Genomic DNA, 18166 nt, shown 5'->3' on the forward strand with positions numbered 1-18166 from the left:
AGGGGCATGAGAAAAAAAAGCACCCGCATACGTTTATTTCTCTTTTACGTGTGCCTGCTGCATCAGCGTTTGTTTCAGGGGAACGCTCAAGCAAGCTCCATCCCGTTTCATCGTGCGTTCGCAGTTTGTGCATGTGTCACAAATTGTAGTGCAGGAAAGTGTGTGACACATGTTTCCGCGCTATCGGCATTTTCTGCGTTAATAAGGAACTGCTATTGCTGTGATTAGTATATTTGTATTCCCTTTAAAGGCGCATTCCCACTTGCGGTTCGGGCACGCCGCGCGACGGCGAGCGACATGTGCAGGAGTTCAACCCAGAGGTCGGGATAATTCCGGTACTAGAGCCACATTCTCCTCTGGTGAGCCTGGGGAAACAGCGTGTAGTAATTTCCATAGCAATGCCACCGCCATGTTGGTCTTGGAAGCGTTAAAATTGTCATGACAACCACCCGACGAGGCACAGCGGATGGGGGGGAAGGTGAAGTTCTCGCCCTCCTGGCACCTTTGATTCTGCCCCCCTCCACGCTTGGCCAGCGCCGCCTCCGTTGGGCTCCGTTGCGCTTACACAGCCAGGCCAGGCCAGTGTACGCCCCGCTTGGGCAGTAAAGACGCCAGCTCAAATCGCACTTGAGCCCTTTATTCGCGCTAAGTACGCGAACGCAACGTGCGGCGAGAAACACTGATGCATAATTGGCGGTGAGATGTTTGAGTGGCGCCCCCTGGATCTGACGTCAGCTTAAGTACTCGGGCCGCTCTTTCCCGATTGCGAGGGGCAGCAGTGCCTGTGCTACAAATCGACCACTTTGACGCTTTATGGCATTACAATGCGTCTTTCCAGAAATTCAGTTATTCTGCCAACATGTCACACCTCCCCGAATAAGTTCAAGCTGTATCGCGCACACGTTTGCAACACATGAGGAGCGAGAGACCAACTTTCTTCAGAGCACCGGTCAGATGATGGCGTGGAGCTCGTCTCTTCTGGTTATTTGCGAGGTTCAGTGTTCAGAGTTCCTCGGTAAGTATTAAAAATGCGCAGGCTTCGCTAAAGTATTTTTTGAGATGCTGTGATGAAGACTCAACAGTCTATGCTGCTCACCAAGCAGCGGGCATCGCGAAGCAGGAAATAAAATGGCTGTCATATATTTCTTTCGTTGTTGTTGACTTGCGACAGATGAACGTTTTTTTTTTTCTGTGCCCAACGCTTTAATTTTTCTGCAGCGTCACAATCGCCTTATTAGGAGGTATGGGGATGCCCCCGCGAAACGGTGGAGACAGCGTCGTCCAAAGTACTCGAAGGCGGCTTTTCGAAAGCATCGTTATTGTAACGAACCGACTCTCAACCTGAACAGTTATGACATGATTAAAATGTTGAAAGCTTGATATACTCGCTACCTAACGCAATAAATATTAAACGTGCTTCTTTTCAGTATACCAAGAATCGAAACCGATGAATATGTCGAAGCAGCATTTTATTGTTTTCCAACACCTTTAAGGTGTAAAAAAACACATCCTGGCCTACTCGGGATGGCGTTCCATGAATTGAAGAAAATTATTATTACTTTCTTGCCCTGGACTGAAGAGCCCGCCCACCAACCAGCTCAATTTTACTGTTAACTAAAGTTTTCTGCTCCTCCCGCTGCCCCTGCTCTTGAGTGCACTTGTACTATGACACATATCTGAATATTGTGAAGATATGGCTGCGTGAAATGTACAGAAATATCCTTCCTGGTCTGAACAAACATAGGCTTACTGTATTTTACCGCACACGTTATACGTTTCGCTAAATAAGCCTCCATACTGCTTAGAAGCCTGGTATAAATTAAAACCAGCACGCACCAATACACGCAGTAGGTTATTTGGAACTCAACCTACATTTTTTTGAGCCCCAGTGCATGTCGGCATACTTTAATGCTATGACAAAGTAAAGTGATGTGATGAGCGTTCGGTAGGTTGCAAAAACTGTTTTACCTTACATACGATTACCGGAAATCGTAATGTCTTCTCCCAAAGCCGACAGCCACGAAGGCGTGGAATTTGTTTTGGTCTTGCCTTTCCCCTGTTGTCGGTAATTAGACTAGGGCTTTTCCCTTTAATCGAAAGATTTCTGAATACCGAAGCTGACGCCTAGCTCCGATATATTCGCGCTCCGCACAGCTAGGACCGGCTTCGCAAGGAATGGACCGACGCCGGCAATGTTTCTTTCGGAGTGGTATCAATAACTATGCTTTAAAACACGCCTTGAGCTAGTGTATGCGATTTTCAGTCTTATTATGATAAAAAGTTACGCATGCGCGAAATCTGGTGCGGACATGCATCAAAAGTCAACTGAGCGCAATAAAACAACCGGGAGAGCGAGCCCGAGTGAAGCAGACGACAAATCCCAGAATCTCTAAAGGCACATTCCCACTGGCGATGCGCCTCGTCGCGCGACTAAAAGCGACGTCGCAAAGCGACGAGCCGGCCGTCGCTTTTCGGAGTTTTGCGACGGCGGAGCCGATCGGTCTCGGTCCGAATTCCCTCGTCGCGCGACGGCCCCGCAAAACCGGTAAGCCAATCATGGCCGCGGAGTAGGCTGACGTAGCCGGAAACGAAACGTTTCTTTACATCCGGTATGCAAACGCTGCGGGCGGGCGAGGACGAGCCGCCGCCGCCACCGCCGCTGGCTCGCTCGGCTGGCTCGGCCAGGCGGCCAGGCGCTTGGCCCGCTATCGCTGTACCCGCCGGGTCGGGCCGGCAAGCAACTTCCCGTGTGCATCGGTTCTTTGGTCAGTGGCTTCAGCGTGCGCGTGTACTAATCAACGAATAGCGTGGAACTCATCAGTGTGGAGAAGCGTGTATGGATTGTAAATGGAGCTAGGTGGACAGCGAGACGGTAGGTTGACTTGCAGCCTCTTCGTCTATCGGCGACTGGTAAACACGCGTACAGTTCGGAGGCGTCAGAACGTTGCGCATGTGAAAAGAAGCGACATTTGTGGGCCGTGATGCGGGTGTTGTGGCGTGAAAGCAAGCGTGTGCATTTCTTCGTGCAATAATATGTTGAAAAGAGCCTTCGTGAGTTTGTTATTTTCTGCTCCTCCCGCAACCCGCAAATGCTTTCGGCATTGCTCCAGGTTAGTAGCATGTGTTTTAGTTTGATTTCTACCTGCTTTTGTCCCGTATTCTTTGACTTCGAATGGTTGACGCACCAACGAGGTCGTATGTACAAGTCGGGAAGCAGCTGCGCTGAACGCAGTCGCATCATCGCTCATCGCAAGTGCGAACACCACCTCAACGCCTCATCGCGCGACGCGCGCCGTCGCGCGACGAGAGAAATCGCCAGTGGGAATGTGCCTTAAGCCGACGTCACGGAGACGCGCTTCTCAGTGCCGCCCGTGGTCGCGCTCACCGCCAATACAAAATAGAGTTGTCGTCAAGCGCAGCGCACGCACGACACAAGCCCTATTCTTCAGCTCAGTTTCACGGCATACGAACCCGTTTCTCAACTTTCGCTACCACGATGTAAAAAGGCTTCTCGTTGTGCCCTGGTGTTCTCGCGTCTCTTTTTCTGCACCGTAATGTCCGAGCAAGCACACACGAGAAAGCGTCCACAACGTCAGACCCGCGCGTTCGCATTGCCTTACAGCACCGGTGACCGTTATCGCCATAGAGATAATATACTGACTCTAGAGGGAAAGCGCGCCGCTGAGCCAATGCATTGGAACCGTACGACACACGGTGGCAGACATGATACAACGATTTGAAGGTTGCCAGCTGAGCTTTTGCTTACTAAAAACGGCGAAAGCGATGCGTTGTAATCTGACAACGTGCTACTGTGGCGTTTCCGCGTCCGGCTAGCGAAGCATGCCGGGAGAAATTGTAACATGGCGGACCGCTGGCCAGGCGGATTTTGTGTAGGCGGCATCGACAGCATTGCGTAGTTTATCTCCTGTGGGTAGGTAACCGACGTGTTTTCGATTTAGCGTACGTGCGACTTGTATGTACTGAGACTATTTGAGCAAGATGTGGCAACGCTCACGCAACACTTGCGCGCAAGCTCCAATGCGACTGATCGTATGCGCGAGGACGCCAAGGAGTCAGCTGATCCGTACTGGGTGCACAGAATAATGAATCTCCGTATGATCTCCGTGCATTTTTGCGCTGTGCCGCTTTATTTGCCATTCTGTGACATTTTGTGAGTCGCTCAATGCTTTTCAAACGAAGTGTAGTGAACTGACTGTGGCTTTAGCTCAATGTAAAACCTTTATTGACACACACAAAAAAGACATCGCATGGGCCAACGCTGATATTACCGGTGAGTCGCGGCCCTTTGAAGCACAGGAACGAAAGAGCGCGGTCGATCGCAGGCCAACGGAGTGGAAGAATGCATGCCAAGGGAGTATGCGAAATACAGTCCGCGGCGTGTCCCGTTTTCCTTTCCGTCTGTATTCGTCAAGTTCTAGCTGCTTTCCACCACTTCAAAGGGAAAGCTTGCGGGACTGAATGCGCAGTATTGAATGGGCAGTAATTTACCGCACAGAGCGCGCGAGGAGAGAACATTTACTGATTAAAAAAGAAACCGCATTTCGTTACCTATTTTTTCGTTCTACCTTCTCGAACGTTTGCGAGAAAGTTCGAATCACGAAGAGCTGTAAGAAGTTCCATGAATAAAACAACTGCAACCGAACGATTATAAAAGCTCCTTTTATTTCTTTTCCAACGGGAACGATCGCTGGCTGCCACTCCGTAGCCTGTAGTGAACTTGCGGTAGTCAAGGTCAGATCAGAATCGCTGTTCCGGCGCCAGTTCAGATAGGGTGCTTAACGTGAAGAAAGAATGACAGCATCGCAAGCGCCCGGGGAGGCACTTGCTCAGCGCGTGCATCCGAGTTGTACCAGTTGTACACGTTTTGCACGCACGCAGATCTGAGCTGAAGACTGCACACACACACACACTACGCAAGTCAGGCGCAAGGGCCTCGCCACTTCCTAGCACATCGAAAATCGAAACCAAAACTGAACTACACACTTACTCTTTCTCCGCTAATAAGAGCTTAATTACACTAAAAGTTTTTTATAAAGCTAGTTTTAATTACTGAAGCAATTATTTGTAACTATTTTGCCTCAGTTTTTTGTTTTAGTTAAATAATTACGGAACAACTTTTTAGAAAACTGAATACAATTGATCTGGCAACCATGAAAATTGTATCATGTCAGCGCCCACGATTCGTACGGTCTCGGAGCTCGCTCTACCCCCCTGGTTATCGCCATGGAGATGGTTATCGCGTATGCGCACCTGCAGCCGCGCCAGGGTGAGGGGAGAAATAAAATGTGAGAGGAGGCTTGTTTCCCCAGGGCCGCTACGTTTGCGAGCAGAATAACAGAACTGAAACTATAGAAGTGACATCGGCCTGACAGGTGTCGCTCGATGAGGCAGTGTTCACATTTGCGACGAGCGATATTGCGACTACATTTAGCTAAGCTGTAACCCGGCCTGTACGACTTCCTTGGTGCTTCCACCATTTGCACTCAAAGAAAAATATGTTACACCAGCGTGACAAGAACGGGTAGAAATCCCTCTACTAACCTGGAACAGTGCTAAAGACATTGCGGGTTGCGCGAGGAGACGAAAATAACGACTTCAAGCCGACTCTTTTGAACATATTATTGCAGGAAGGAATACACGCGTTTGTTTTCACACCACACTACTCGCATCCCAGCCCGCAAAGTTCGCTTCTTATCACAGACACAGTTCTGGCGCTTTTGAATTCCACGGTGTTTACTAATTGCCAAAAGAGGTACGACAAGGCTGCAAATCCGCCTACCGTGGCGCTATCCATCTACCTAGCTTTAAACGAGGATTTCTTGAGTTTACAATACAAACACGTTTCTCCGAACTGGTGAGTCCTACGCTGTTCGTTGATTTGTAGTGTGTACGCTAAAGCCACTGACCAAAGCACCGAAATGCACAGGGAGTTGTGTGCCGGCCCCGTGCGTGGGCAGGCAACTTCCCGCCATTTGAAAAGCTGCACGTAAACAAGCGTTTTGTTTCGAGCTAACGTCAGCGGACTCTGCGGCCGCGTGATTGGCAGACTCCTTTGAGATGACGTCGCGTGACGAGGGAATTCAGTCCTGGAGCTATCGGACTGGGCTGTATTTATTTATATTTTTAGATACTGAGCATCTTATGGTCTCGGCATGTCCCGCGTCGGCGTCCGCACTCACACTGCGCATGCGCAACTCTCCTCCTTACACACACAGCTGCGCGATACTACACTATAAAAAATAGAAATAGTTGGCGGCGCCCGGTTTCGATCCCACGACTCTCTGGCCGCAACGGGAGGTACGCGGTGCTCTTCCCACTACGCTACAAATCCGGGACAGGCGCAAGTGCTACGAACGCGCCTTATGTCCTTGACTCATTCAAACTACGTCAAGAAGCTACTGATACAACGAAGGCACGCGAAGCTGAACGTCAACGGAAACGACAAACTGAAAACTTTAGAGGAGGATGTTGAATTTCCCGTGGGAAAGCTGTGGCGGGAAGCGCCACGCGCCTTGCAGCTCAACCAGCCCCGTCCGCAGCTCCTCTGATGCTGATTGTGGCAGGATGCCCCTAGGGATTGGCCAACCAAAGAATCCATCACGAGATAGGTTCGCGTTCAACCACCGTCGGAACCGCCGAAGAAGAAGGAGAAGACAAAGATTGCGATTGGTCACCCTCGCTTTGATTTTTCAGGATTTCTTTTTTCAAAACTTTTTCCAACCGGTCTAAATTATTTTCTTAAGCGTCTCGTGATTAGATAAGACTTCCATTCATTTTAACCATCCTCTGTTGATTGGCCGATCCCCTGATTGGGTATATGCCATACCTAAAGGCGCAACAACAATCACAACAACAGCTGCGAAGAGGAGGGCGTGTACATTGCTCTCAGCCGGTGCACCAATGTCAACAACCTTTACCTCACCAACGCTGACCGAGACTACCGATTCTACCACTGAGACAACATCGACGAGAAGAACATGATGGACGAGTTTCGGCGCCTCGAGAACCACCGCCTACTCACCGTAACACAACAGTACTTGCGTGCCTTTGCCACCGGTGTGGACCCGGACGCGGAATTCCCTCTGGCGCTAGTAAAAACCAGATCACTCAACATAACGGCAACACAATGGAACCACACGGAACCGCCACGATGCTTCGCATCCTCATCAGGGTTCCCCACGAGAAGATGGTCTAATTTTTTAAAGACGATAGTCTTTCTTGGGCTCCTCAAACCCAGAAATTTTGGTCTGTCTGTATGTCTGTCCGTCTGTCTGTCTGTGACTCGATTCAGCCACCCGGCCAAAGTTAAACAATGCCTGCGCAATAGTCTTATATAGTCACAGCTAAATCTACCCGTCTAAGTCCAGTGTAATGTTCATACTTGTCAACATTGTTGAAGAAGAACAAGACACTGCGCAATCATAAGACAACAAATTAGTACAGAAATGATATTTGCAGTGTTCCTTTATAAAAAATCATACATGCTTGACTTTTGCGAAATTAAATACTCCATCCACTGCAGAAAAAAAATTCACACCGCCGTCGCCTGCTGTCGCCCGCGCCACTATAGCTTCTGGCGCCATTTTAAGAAATCAACCGGCAACAGTTACGAAAGGTTCCACTAGAGAGGTTCCACGTTCTGCTTGCAACGCACGTGGAGTAGGGAAACGCGGTTCTATAAACGTTGAAGTAGGGCGCCTCGATTAACGCGCGTCTTCGCCGCACGGCAGCGTTGGCATCGAGACACCCGGTTTGGAGCAGTGGAACGCGGGAAATTTAAAATGATTTAAGCAAACCTTTGGCGTCTTTACCTTGGGAGGAGCGCGACGCAAGAGGAACAACATGAGGGGTGAGCCGTAAAGCAAAGGGAGGCATTCACTTGGCAAAAGTCGATAAAGACTATCGTCTTTTGACGACATTTGCACCTAAAGGAGCAGATACGCGGCCAATTTTTTAATTTATTGTCATACCGTAAGGATCCGAGAGGCACTATAAAGGGAGAGGGGATTTAGAGGATATCAAACCAGTGAATTATGCGCACTTAATGTTGCCAGGCATCATTATATAAAGCGTAAAATGTAAAAGCGAAGGCAAGCCTCACACAACGGAAAAGATAGGGGGAAAAGAGGCATGTATGCAGACTATGCACAAGAGCGGGTACGTTCAAAACACCTGAATATGCCCTAGGTAGCAAAATGCCGGGGCAAACACCCGAAAACTAATTAAATAACATCAGCAACATCCCCGCATTGCGGCGCTCATCAATGGAAATTTCTAAGAACACATTTACTGCTTTAAGAATGGATGATTATTGTTATAGTTGCAATATTATCGGCAAGGAATTCCATTCTGCTATCGACAGGGCTAAAGGCGAGTTTTGGCTCTTTTTTTGTTCTTGGAAGGGTGATCCACACGGGCTGAAATGTAAGATGGAGGGAGGATGTACGACTGTGCGGAAACGGAGAGTTGCTAGGGTACAGTGAGTAAAAAAATGACAGACGCGCAAGGGAGGGCATGTTAAGCTATTTCTTAAGGCATTTAGGTTTTCATAACGCGTGTATAACGATGTTATGAAGCGCGCAGCTGTTTTGAACCAGTTCAACCAGGTTAGTTATTTACTAGTTAGTTAGACAGGTTAGTTGAATATGCTGCTGAACTCCCAGGTGAGTTCAAAATATCCCCAGTGCACTTGTTTTCCAGTTTCTATTCGAATCACTCCCCCTTCGAGTCGCAAAAGGCTACGTGACAAATGCAGCATGTTTTCCACTATATCTGGACAAGACTTCGGCAACAAGCTTGATGTAATGCGGCGACGGAAATGAATCGAGGAGCGCTCGGTGAAAGAACGCATATATCATTTTCATCGTACTGGTTTGTTGACCTGAAAATTGGGGTTAATAAAGGTACGTTTAATTAAACCCTATTGAGTTGACCGAGGGGGATTTGAAAACGTGTTCGTACTTGCGACGGCCGATGATACGACTGCGTTGAGCGGAGCTGTTACCCGACCTGTACGACTTCATTGGTGCTTCCACCATTTGCACCCAAAGAAAAATATGTTACACTAGCGCGACAAGAACAGGTAGACATCCCTCTAGAACACACTTATTTTTGTCTAGAACAAGTGTAATTTTACTCATTATAAATAGAGTAAAATTATAGTTGCTGGCTGCGGTCGCGTGAATGGATACTTCGCCCGCGGACTTGGTTACGGGACAGCACATTCGCGGCAGCTTTGCCGCTTGAAACGCCAGCAGCTCTAGCGTTGTAAACACAACATTCTCACTACCCCAGAAGTTTGTGACGATGAAAATTTTCGATGGCACAGCACAGCTCGTTAAGAGTTGCTAGAGCTGCAATTTGGAGAAACAAAGAAACCGCTTTATTAAGACGACGGCACGTGATGCAAGTATTCACAACCGGACACGTCCCGGAAAAGCGGTGCGTTCTGCTAAAAAACACTGTCCTTTGACAGGGGAAAAAGGTGCGGCAAGAACCGGAAGGTTCTGAAACACTTGCTTGGGCTTCGAGGCGCTCACGGGTGTTCACAGTCGAAAACCGCTGGTTGACAGCGCAGCTATGCGCGCCCTTGGCCGCGCGAATGAAGGCGCGGAAGGCGACTTTCCAGCCGGAATGTTGAAGCAGGAGCGTTGCTTCACCGAACTGGGCGATACATCGGCGGGATCCATCACGCATGTGATGGCAACAACATTCAAGAAACGCACTCGTTCGCGGACGGACAACCCTGATTTCCCTCTGCACACATATTTAACCGTGGCCGCTGTGAGACACGAGAAATGCACCGGCACACATTGGAAACGAGTCGGTGCTGGGGCCGAAACAAAAGCACTCCGGCCTGGGAAGGAGGCGGCGGCGGCGGCAGTGGGCTGCTGGCCGCCGCCGCCGCCGCCACGAGACCGGCTTACCTTGCACGACGAGGGCGGCGAAGAGCACGTGTATCCGAGCCATGTCCAGGCGCCACCACGAATGCGGTCGGGCCGCTCCGAGGCACCAGCGGCGGACGGAAAACGTGCGCGCCGCCGACGGCACGGGAGCGAAGCACTCTGCCGGATGAGCGGCACTCCGGGTTGCCCCGCAGGGAAAACCGGAGATTATGCCGAACGCATCCGGCAGCCGTGCCCTGCCGCCGCCTCCGCTCGAACGTTGGTCGCTGGCACCAAGCGCCACTGACCACGTCACAAAGGTTCCAGCGACGCCGTCTTTGATGTCGCTAAGGTCGCCGCGGAAAACGAGGCTGCCGTCGGAAGCTGCGCGGGTCAAAAACACCAGAGCCGAACGTAGTCTGGCTCCCTCAGCTCCCGTGAATGCTCGCTTGGGCACGCGCTCATCTTAGCGATAGAGTATGTCACCGCGGGACGTACAGCGAACAGGTAGTTTGGGTCGCAGCGACAAGCGAAAAAATTGTTACTCAGGCCGGCGCCGCCACTCGTTTTTTGCCGGCCAGAAACAGCCCACAAGCGAGCGGCAGGGACGAGCGACCACGACGGAAAGCGGCAGTGTATTATTTTTTTCGCTTGTCGCTGTCGCCCACACTAGCGTCGGTTTGTTGTACCCATTGGCTGGTCACCCCTCAAAACGACGCGCTTGCCACACAAATAGGCAACGACGGGAGCGCCCCCGCCGGATGGAATGACTCCTATACACCAACAAATCCCGGGCACTAACGTGAAACATGGGGAGGGCGAAGCATGCAGTGTGTAAGTGTATTCTTGGCGCCTTGGCGTTTTTGCCAAAGGAGATGAAACCGTTGGGGGTAGAGGTACACAGCTTTGCTGTAAAAGGCTCTTGTCTTTGGAGCACGAAGCTCTCTAGCGCGAGGCGTAAACGTGTGTCCCGGTGTTTTTTTTTTTTTTTTTTAGTGCGCGTTACGAAGCGCTCCAGTGCGAGGCGTAACGGGTGTCCCGGTGTTTTTTTTTAGTACGTGTTACGTTCTAGCGCGAGACCTAAATGACTTTCCCGGTATTTTAGCGCCGTGACTACATGAGGTGACGATTAGGACGACGACGACAGGAGACGCCAACAGCCCCAGCCCCTGAGGAGCTTCGCCCCTAAAAGTAACGAGCGCATGCCACGTTGGGCTAGTCGGTGACAAAGTACGAAACTGCAGAGAGAGAGGAAAACTTTATTGAGCAGTTATATGCGTGGGGATGGCTTCTTAGTCCAGAAGTCCAAGCGTCGTCTTCGCACGTTCCGCCCTCTCCGTCAGCATGACCTGGTCGGCGAGGTGTGCGCTGGACAGCGCTGTCTCCCACTGCTCGAGGTTGGGGCTAGGGAAAGGGGGTGGCAAGTCCGGGTTTTGGCTACATTCCCAGACTACGTGATATAGGGAGCCTGATTTTCCACAGAACTTGCATTGAGCTGGATGCTGATTGGGGAATTGCATATGGAGCCGGACTGGGTGAGGGTACGTGTTTGTTTGAAGTAAGCGAAGTGTCGAGCCTTGTTTTTTACCCAGCATTACCCAGCCGGTAATGCTGGGTAATGTTACGGTAAGTCACAACAGGGGTGGGGTCAGGTTCTCCTTCCAGGGCCTGGTGGGCGAATGCGCAGGCCGTCGCGTGGGCGAATTCGTTGCCCGCGAGGGAGGAGTGTGCCGGCGCCCAGACTATCGCGACGTGCCGTTTCGGGGGGTTTGTGCTCAGGATGCGGTATGCTGCGATGGTCACCGATCCAAAAGTAAATCTTCTGCAGGCCTGCTGCGAGTCAGAAATTATCGTCGTTGCCTTGGTCTGGGTTATGGCAAGCGCTATGGCCACTTCTTCTGCTTCTTGAGGGGTAGTTTTGGGGATGGTTGCGCTGGTGAGGCATTTGTCTCTCGATGTTACTACTGCCACCATTGCTCCCTTATGGTTACTGCTTGCTGCGTCGGTGTAAACCGTCCCTTCGTCTTTACCGTAAATTTTCTCTAGAGCTTCGGCCCTGGCCTGTCTCCTGCCTGCATGATGCTCCGGGTGCATATTTCGGGGAATTGGTTTAATGTGTATGTGCTGCCTCACATCTGGCGCAAGAGTTCGGGGTTGTAGCTGCCCTTGAGGCGTCCATTGAAGTTTCGTCGAGAGCTTTCTGCCTGCAAGTGTGAGTTCGAGTCTTAATTTTTGGCTGGAGAGGTGTCCTTCGATTAATTCTGATGCGGTGTTGTGAATGCCTAATTTGAGTAGTCGAGCAGTCGAAGCGCTCGTGGGGATACCCAGTGCTTGTTTGTAGGCTTTCCGTATAATGACGTTGAGCTGCTCCTCCTCAGTTTTGGCCAGAGTTACATACGGGGCCACGTAGATAATGCGCGATAGAATGAAGGCCTGGACCAATCTGGTGGTGTCCTCCTCTTTCATCCCTCTTTGTCTGTTCTGCACCCTGCGTAACATCTGGGTGACCTGTTCGGCGGTAGTCTTTAGTTTCTGAATCAGTCCGTTGTTCCTTGTGTCCGCCTGGATATCAAGTCCAAGTATTCGTATCGCCTTTGTAGGCCTGATGGGATGGCCTTCCAATGTGACTTGGATGTCGTCTTTGTCTTTTTTTGTGCGTCGTCTGCGTACGACCAGAAGTTCAGATTTTTGCGGAGCGCATATTAGTCCGCACTCTTTGGCATACTGATTGACGGTATCAGTTGCCTGTTGGAGTGTGTCTTGGAGGCCGCCGATCGAATCTGTGCCCGTCCAGATAGTAATATCGTCGGCGTAAAGGCCATGCTTTATGTTGGGGATCTTCTCTAGTCGTTTCGGCAGCTCTATCAGCGCTATATTAAAAAGCAGGGGGGATAGAACAGACCACTGAGGAGTTCCCCTGTCCCCAAGAGTAATTGGATCAGAGGAGACATCCCCTATCTTTATGACAGCTTGGCGGTTGGAGAGGAAATCGGCAATATAGTTGTACGTCCTCTCTCCGCAGCCTGTTCTTGCCAGGTTATTGAGGATTGCGTTGTGTGCCACGTTATCAAACGCTGCCTTTAGGTCAAGGGTCAGTATGGCCCGGGGACAGTGTCTCGTGGCCGGAACGAGTATGTCCTCCTTGATTTGAATCGAGATGTCTTGGGTGCTCAGGTGCTTTCTGAATCCAAACATCGAGTTGGGAATTTGCTGGGTTTCATCGAGGTATTGCTGAAGTCGTAGAAAAATTACCCTCGCCATGATTTCCCCCACGCAGGATGTTAACGAAATCGGCCGAAGATTATCTATATGTGGTGATTTGCCTGGTTTCGGGATCAGTCGCACCTCGGCTGTCTTCCAGGAGATGGGAAGCTTGCCTGTGCGCGAGAAGACGTTGAAATGCTCTGTGAGGTCTTCTACAGCCCTGTCATCCAAGTTAGCCAACGCTTTGTTGGTGATTTGGTCTTGCCCAGGTGAGCTGGAGCGCTTGCAGGCTGCAATGGCGGCTCGGACCTCGTAGACTTCAATGTCTCTGTCTAGCCCGAGATTGGGTGCACCTTCATAAGGGGGAGGAGCACCTCCTTTTCCCGGACGTAGGTATTTGTTCTTCAAGTCTTGAATGAGGTCATCCGTGGTTCCCTGGTACAAGTGCATAATAGTGCGTGCTAGGCTTCTACTGGTCTCTCCCTTGTTCTTGAGGGGGTCGATAAGGTGTCGAAGCAGGTGCCACGTTTTGCGAGTAGATAGTATTCCCTGGAGGCCATCGCATAACGTAAGCCAATTCTCCTTGCACAGGTGGGCCGCGTACTCCGCCGCCTGCTTACTTAGTTGTGCTATACGTTTCTTAAGTCGGTGGTTGTGCCTCTGGTTCTTCCAGCGTCTGGTCAGGCTGTGTCTGGCTTCCAAGATGTGCAGGAGTTTGGAATCGACATGCGGTGTTTGGTATGTTATGGCTATTGTTTTTGTGTTGGCCTTTACATCTTGTATAACACTCTCCGCCCACTGGTCGTAAGATTGTCCCTTCGAATGATCACGATCTTTCCTTTCTTTTCTGAATTTGTCCCAATCAGTTAATTTGGCTGTACCAATGTATGACCTGTAGCTCAAGCCTTTGATGAGGACTTGTATGATATCATGATCGGATCCTAAATTCTCCATGGTGTTGGTCCACGTGATGTCGAGTGAGCGTCGCAGTAGAGATAAGTCTGGGCTTGTGTCTCGAGAAACGCTGTTCCCTGTGCGAGTTGGGGTGTGCGGATCGTTTAGGAGCGTGAGGTTGTGCGATTCTATAACACTGAGCAGATCTTTCCCCCTCTTACTGTTGTATGTGTATCCCCAAAGTTTGTGCGCTGCATTAAGGTCCCCCAAAATGAGGAGAGGAGAGCTACCAACGAAATGGAGGGCGTCGCACACAGTATCTTCTATACCTGGTCGTTTTTTCGAGGGTCGGCAGTAGACGTTGAGGATAAAGATGGTCTCTTTACATTTTGCTGTGCGAGGAATGAGTTCCACTAGAGTGTGCTCACATTCCCTTTGGGGGGTAAGGTGCTGCATTGCTGCTATGTTGTTCTTGATCAAGGTTGCCGTAGATCGTCCAGAAGGATCCGTGTAAGTAACGTATCCTGGGAGCTTGGTTGTACCATTCGTCTCTTGGACTGCAATGATACCAGGTGGGGGAGAGAGTGTGCCGAGATACTGTTGTAGAGCTGCCGACTTGTCTTTGATTCCGCGGCAATTCCATTGGAGCACTGTGGTGGAGTCCTGCCTATTTGGTAGCATACTCATCGGGGAATGAAACCAAATCCTTGCTTTCGGATTCTGGAGGGCGGGAATACGGAGCTTGCCTTCTGCGGAGACTGTTGCTTTCAACCGTCTCCATTCTGCCTTCTAGCCGGTCGATGCGAGTTCCGAGTTGGTCGACCCGACCTACGACTTGATTGATTTGGACGCCGTTCTTGGCTGCCTGAGCGGATAGCGCCTGTATTTGTCGGTTAATTTGGTCAGTTTGGGTCTGTATCTGGGTCTGGAGTGCCTTGAGTAGGTCGTCGAGGGAGGTTGTGCCTCCTTGAGACTGGGTTTGTTGCGAGAAGGGGTCTGTGGTGTGCTCCGACGGAGTGTTGTTTTGACCTATCGCTTCGACTTCAGCTTGTGGAGAGCCATGGCATTCGAATTTGTTCCGGCGATGCGTGAAGGGCGTTTGCGTTTGTCTGGGAGCGAATCGTCATGGGAGCTTTCTAGTTCTGCTAGCCTTTTTTCTAATGACGCAATTATGATCTGTTGTTGCGCCAACTGTGCCTTAAAGGTTGAACATTCTGGACATGGGTGGGAATCTGTGTTTTTTGCTGGTGTGGGTGTGGGGTCGCGTCGAGCAGTGGGAGACACAACGCAAGCCCAGCTCACCTGTTTCTCGTCGTTCCCGGTCTTCAGTGCAAGGTTGCGGGACCCGGATTTTGACCTGGTGCTTGAATTTCCTCTCCTTCTCGCGGATGGGGTTCTGGATCGGTCACGGGGCCGCCCCCGCTGGTCTGCTTGTGAGGCTGGATGGCCCTGCTGCGATGCTTGCTGGTCCACTTGGAGGGCTAGTTGGTCGAGAGGCGCGCTCTTCCGTCCTCTTCCGCTCAAACTGCCGTTGACGAAGGACGAAAGGCTCCCGGAAGCGTTTCGGGCAGCCCTTGGTAGCCGTAAGGTGGGCCCCCCGCATAGCGAGCAGAGGGCCTTGCAGTCATGTCCGGGTTTCGGGTCTTTGACCCCACACTGGTGGCACACACGTGTGTTGGGCTGAGGACATGCCGCCGCTGTATGTCCGAGTTCATGGCATGCGTCGCACACAGGCACAGTCTTCTTGTACAAGGAGCACGGGTACTCCGAGCCGAAGAGGTTAACGTAATAGGGGACCTTGTTACCAGCAAACGTGACTACGACGATATTTGAATTTCCTAGTCTTCTGCATGCATAGATCTCGTGGTTGGGTACGTACATATTGTCTAACAATTCCCGCTCCGAGAAACGGAGGGGTGCCCCTCTTATGATGCCCTTGACGGAGTGATCTGGGGCGAGTCCGTAGAGCTGCACTGGGTAGGTCATGTTATTGATTCGGATCTGCTTCACCTGACTTAAGGCTTTTGCTGCTTCTGCCGACGGGGGGTGCTGATTGTAGCGGTGTACTGCACCATGTCATAGCGGACTCGCAGGTTGGTTTGGCGCCAGGTTGACTGAATTGCGCTCAGCAAGGCGAGCGAGACCTCGGCTAGGTCTAATTCCGCTATCTTGAGGCCACCCTGTGGTCGCAACACGAGCTTGTAATCGTCCCTGGGAAGGTGTGCTGGCCGTGGAGCAAATTTGCGTGTAAGCGAGGGCGTCGTGGTTGTTGGCTCGGCCGTTAGGCCTGCCGCTGGGTTGGGCTTCCGCTCGCGTCGCCGCTGGGCTCGGGTGACGACTTCGATCCAATCGGCGTTCGAGCTTGAATCTGTCGCAGTTTCATCACATTCGCCTTCAGTTGGGTCTTGATGCATTAAGTTGTCCTCTGTCTCACTTGCGTCTGTGCTCGGGAGCACGGCGGGGCGGTCCCCTGCATCGGCGGTCGCACCCGGCATTGGTCGTACCCGTTGTTAAGCCTAGTCCCGCTGGGAGGAGGCCTAGCTTGCCGTGGTTCAAAGCTGCTGTAAGTTGGCTGAATTCGCACTCACGGGGAAGTGAAATAGTGTCCTCCGGTGCACGAAGCCTAGCTGTCGATGACCGTGATATCCGCTTTGGCCCAAGGAACGAAATTACAGCACTTCTGAGTAAAACTCTGGAGCCCATGCAGAACACGTCCGTTCGCTGTAGGCCACCTGGTGGCGCCCCACGAAACTGCAGACAGCTCACATCTTTGACGCAGGGCGAAACAGAGAAGCCCACCTAACAAGCGCTGTTTCGTGTGCTTCCCTGCTCCACCCAGCGTAAAAAATCTGCCCCGTCCAGCACGACTCGATAGCATCCAATGTGGTAGGCCGCCAACCTTGTTTTAGGGCGACGCTTCTGTGTCCTCGCTGATGCCCTTGTACGCCCTGCAGGAAAGCCAACTTTCCCTTACGGGGAGGATGAATTACCGTGGGTGAAGTGAAAGGAAGAAACGCTTCCTGTGGCCGGAATCGAACTAGCAGGGTCGCTCGCTTTATAAAGCCGGCGTCTATCCGATTTCGACATGGTCGAAGCGAACGTCAAGCAGCAGGCGCCCCAAACCCGAACGCTAGGCCTGCGGAGTTCTAGCAAAGTGGAGCGTGCCTCCAGAGGTCCCCCGGGCGCCAGCAGCGGCGACGCTGCAAGGTCGGGCGCGTGCAAAGCGGCGGTTCCCAAAATAGGGAATGAATGACGGCAGCCAGCCTGTCAGCAAGAGCAAGCGGCCTCTGGGAGACGAATTGTCTCAACTGGGTCGTGACGCTGTTTCGAACGGCGTGTTGCAACGCGCAGTCCGCGCGTGGGAAAGCGTCAGTCGGATGCTCGATCGCGCGCTTTCCGTGGACGTGGTGCATGGGGGGCCGCCTGCGTGGGCGTGTAGCCACGGTTGCATAACTAAGTGGCCCGACACGCTTCTGAAAACGGTGGAGCATGGGGCTGTCAACTGTGCTTGTATGGCGGCCGACTAAGGGCGGTGGGTTTGTCTTTGTTCGTCCAAGCGCACCGTAATGGAGATGCGAAGATGTTCCTTTGGTAGGGTGCCTGGGTGTTCCTCCTCGTCCGAACCCCTAGGCACCCTACCTCTGGCAACCCGGGGTAGTACGGGATCGCGACGACTGCGGCATCCGCGCGTACTGTGTGGTTTCTGCGGGGATTGCCTGTCAATGGCCTTGAAGGCGCGGCGCGTTCGTTAAGATGAGCGGTTATGGGTCAACGCTGGTTCATGGCAGCAGTCCGACTTTGGACAAGGGCCGCTCTTTCCAGCCCCTAGAGGTGGCGCTGCGGAAAACGGCAATGGCGGACCAAACGGTGGTCGGGCCCCCGTAGCAACATGCACGCCAGCTTCAGTAGCGGCCTCAAAGCCTGTAGTTCCGCTAGAAACAATTGCATTCTTGAGAAATAAACACAGGCATACGTTTCTGAACGTGCGACAACATTCGGTTCGTTTTAGGGTGTCTGGTGCGGTGTAAAAGGAGCCGCGTGCGACGAAATCCGCTGTACACGGCTCGGGCCGCGCGGAAGTGGTTTGAGAATAATCCCGCCTGACTGGGCAAACAAACTACCATAAAACGTAAAACGCTAAGTTTTGGGACATTATTGCAGTG

The 18166-nt window shown here is 51.7% G+C and overlaps 1 protein-coding gene across 2 annotated transcripts in view; it reads right to left on the reverse strand.

Annotated features, from left to right (window-relative positions):
* The window catches only part of LOC144156309 (protein Skeletor, isoforms B/C-like), a 219706-nt gene extending 209355 nt beyond the window's left edge, over positions 1–10351 (reverse strand). Inside the window, exon 1 of one of the 2 annotated variants that reach the window (XM_077688286.1) lies at positions 9948–10351. In XM_077688286.1, coding sequence (XP_077544412.1) covers positions 9948–9990 — 43 coding nt within the window. In that variant the 5' untranslated portion in view covers positions 9991–10351. The remainder of the gene's footprint in view (positions 1–9947) is intronic. The other variant, XM_077688285.1, reaches the window with a different exon arrangement.
* Positions 10352–18166: the final 7815 nt, after the last annotated feature.

Source organism: Haemaphysalis longicornis, unplaced genomic scaffold (assembly GCF_048455015.1).
Source record: "Haemaphysalis longicornis isolate Haplotype H1 unplaced genomic scaffold, Haemaphysalis longicornis Haplotype H1 scaffold_1, whole genome shotgun sequence".
In the NCBI taxonomy this organism is placed as follows: domain Eukaryota; kingdom Metazoa; phylum Arthropoda; class Arachnida; order Ixodida; family Ixodidae; genus Haemaphysalis; species Haemaphysalis longicornis.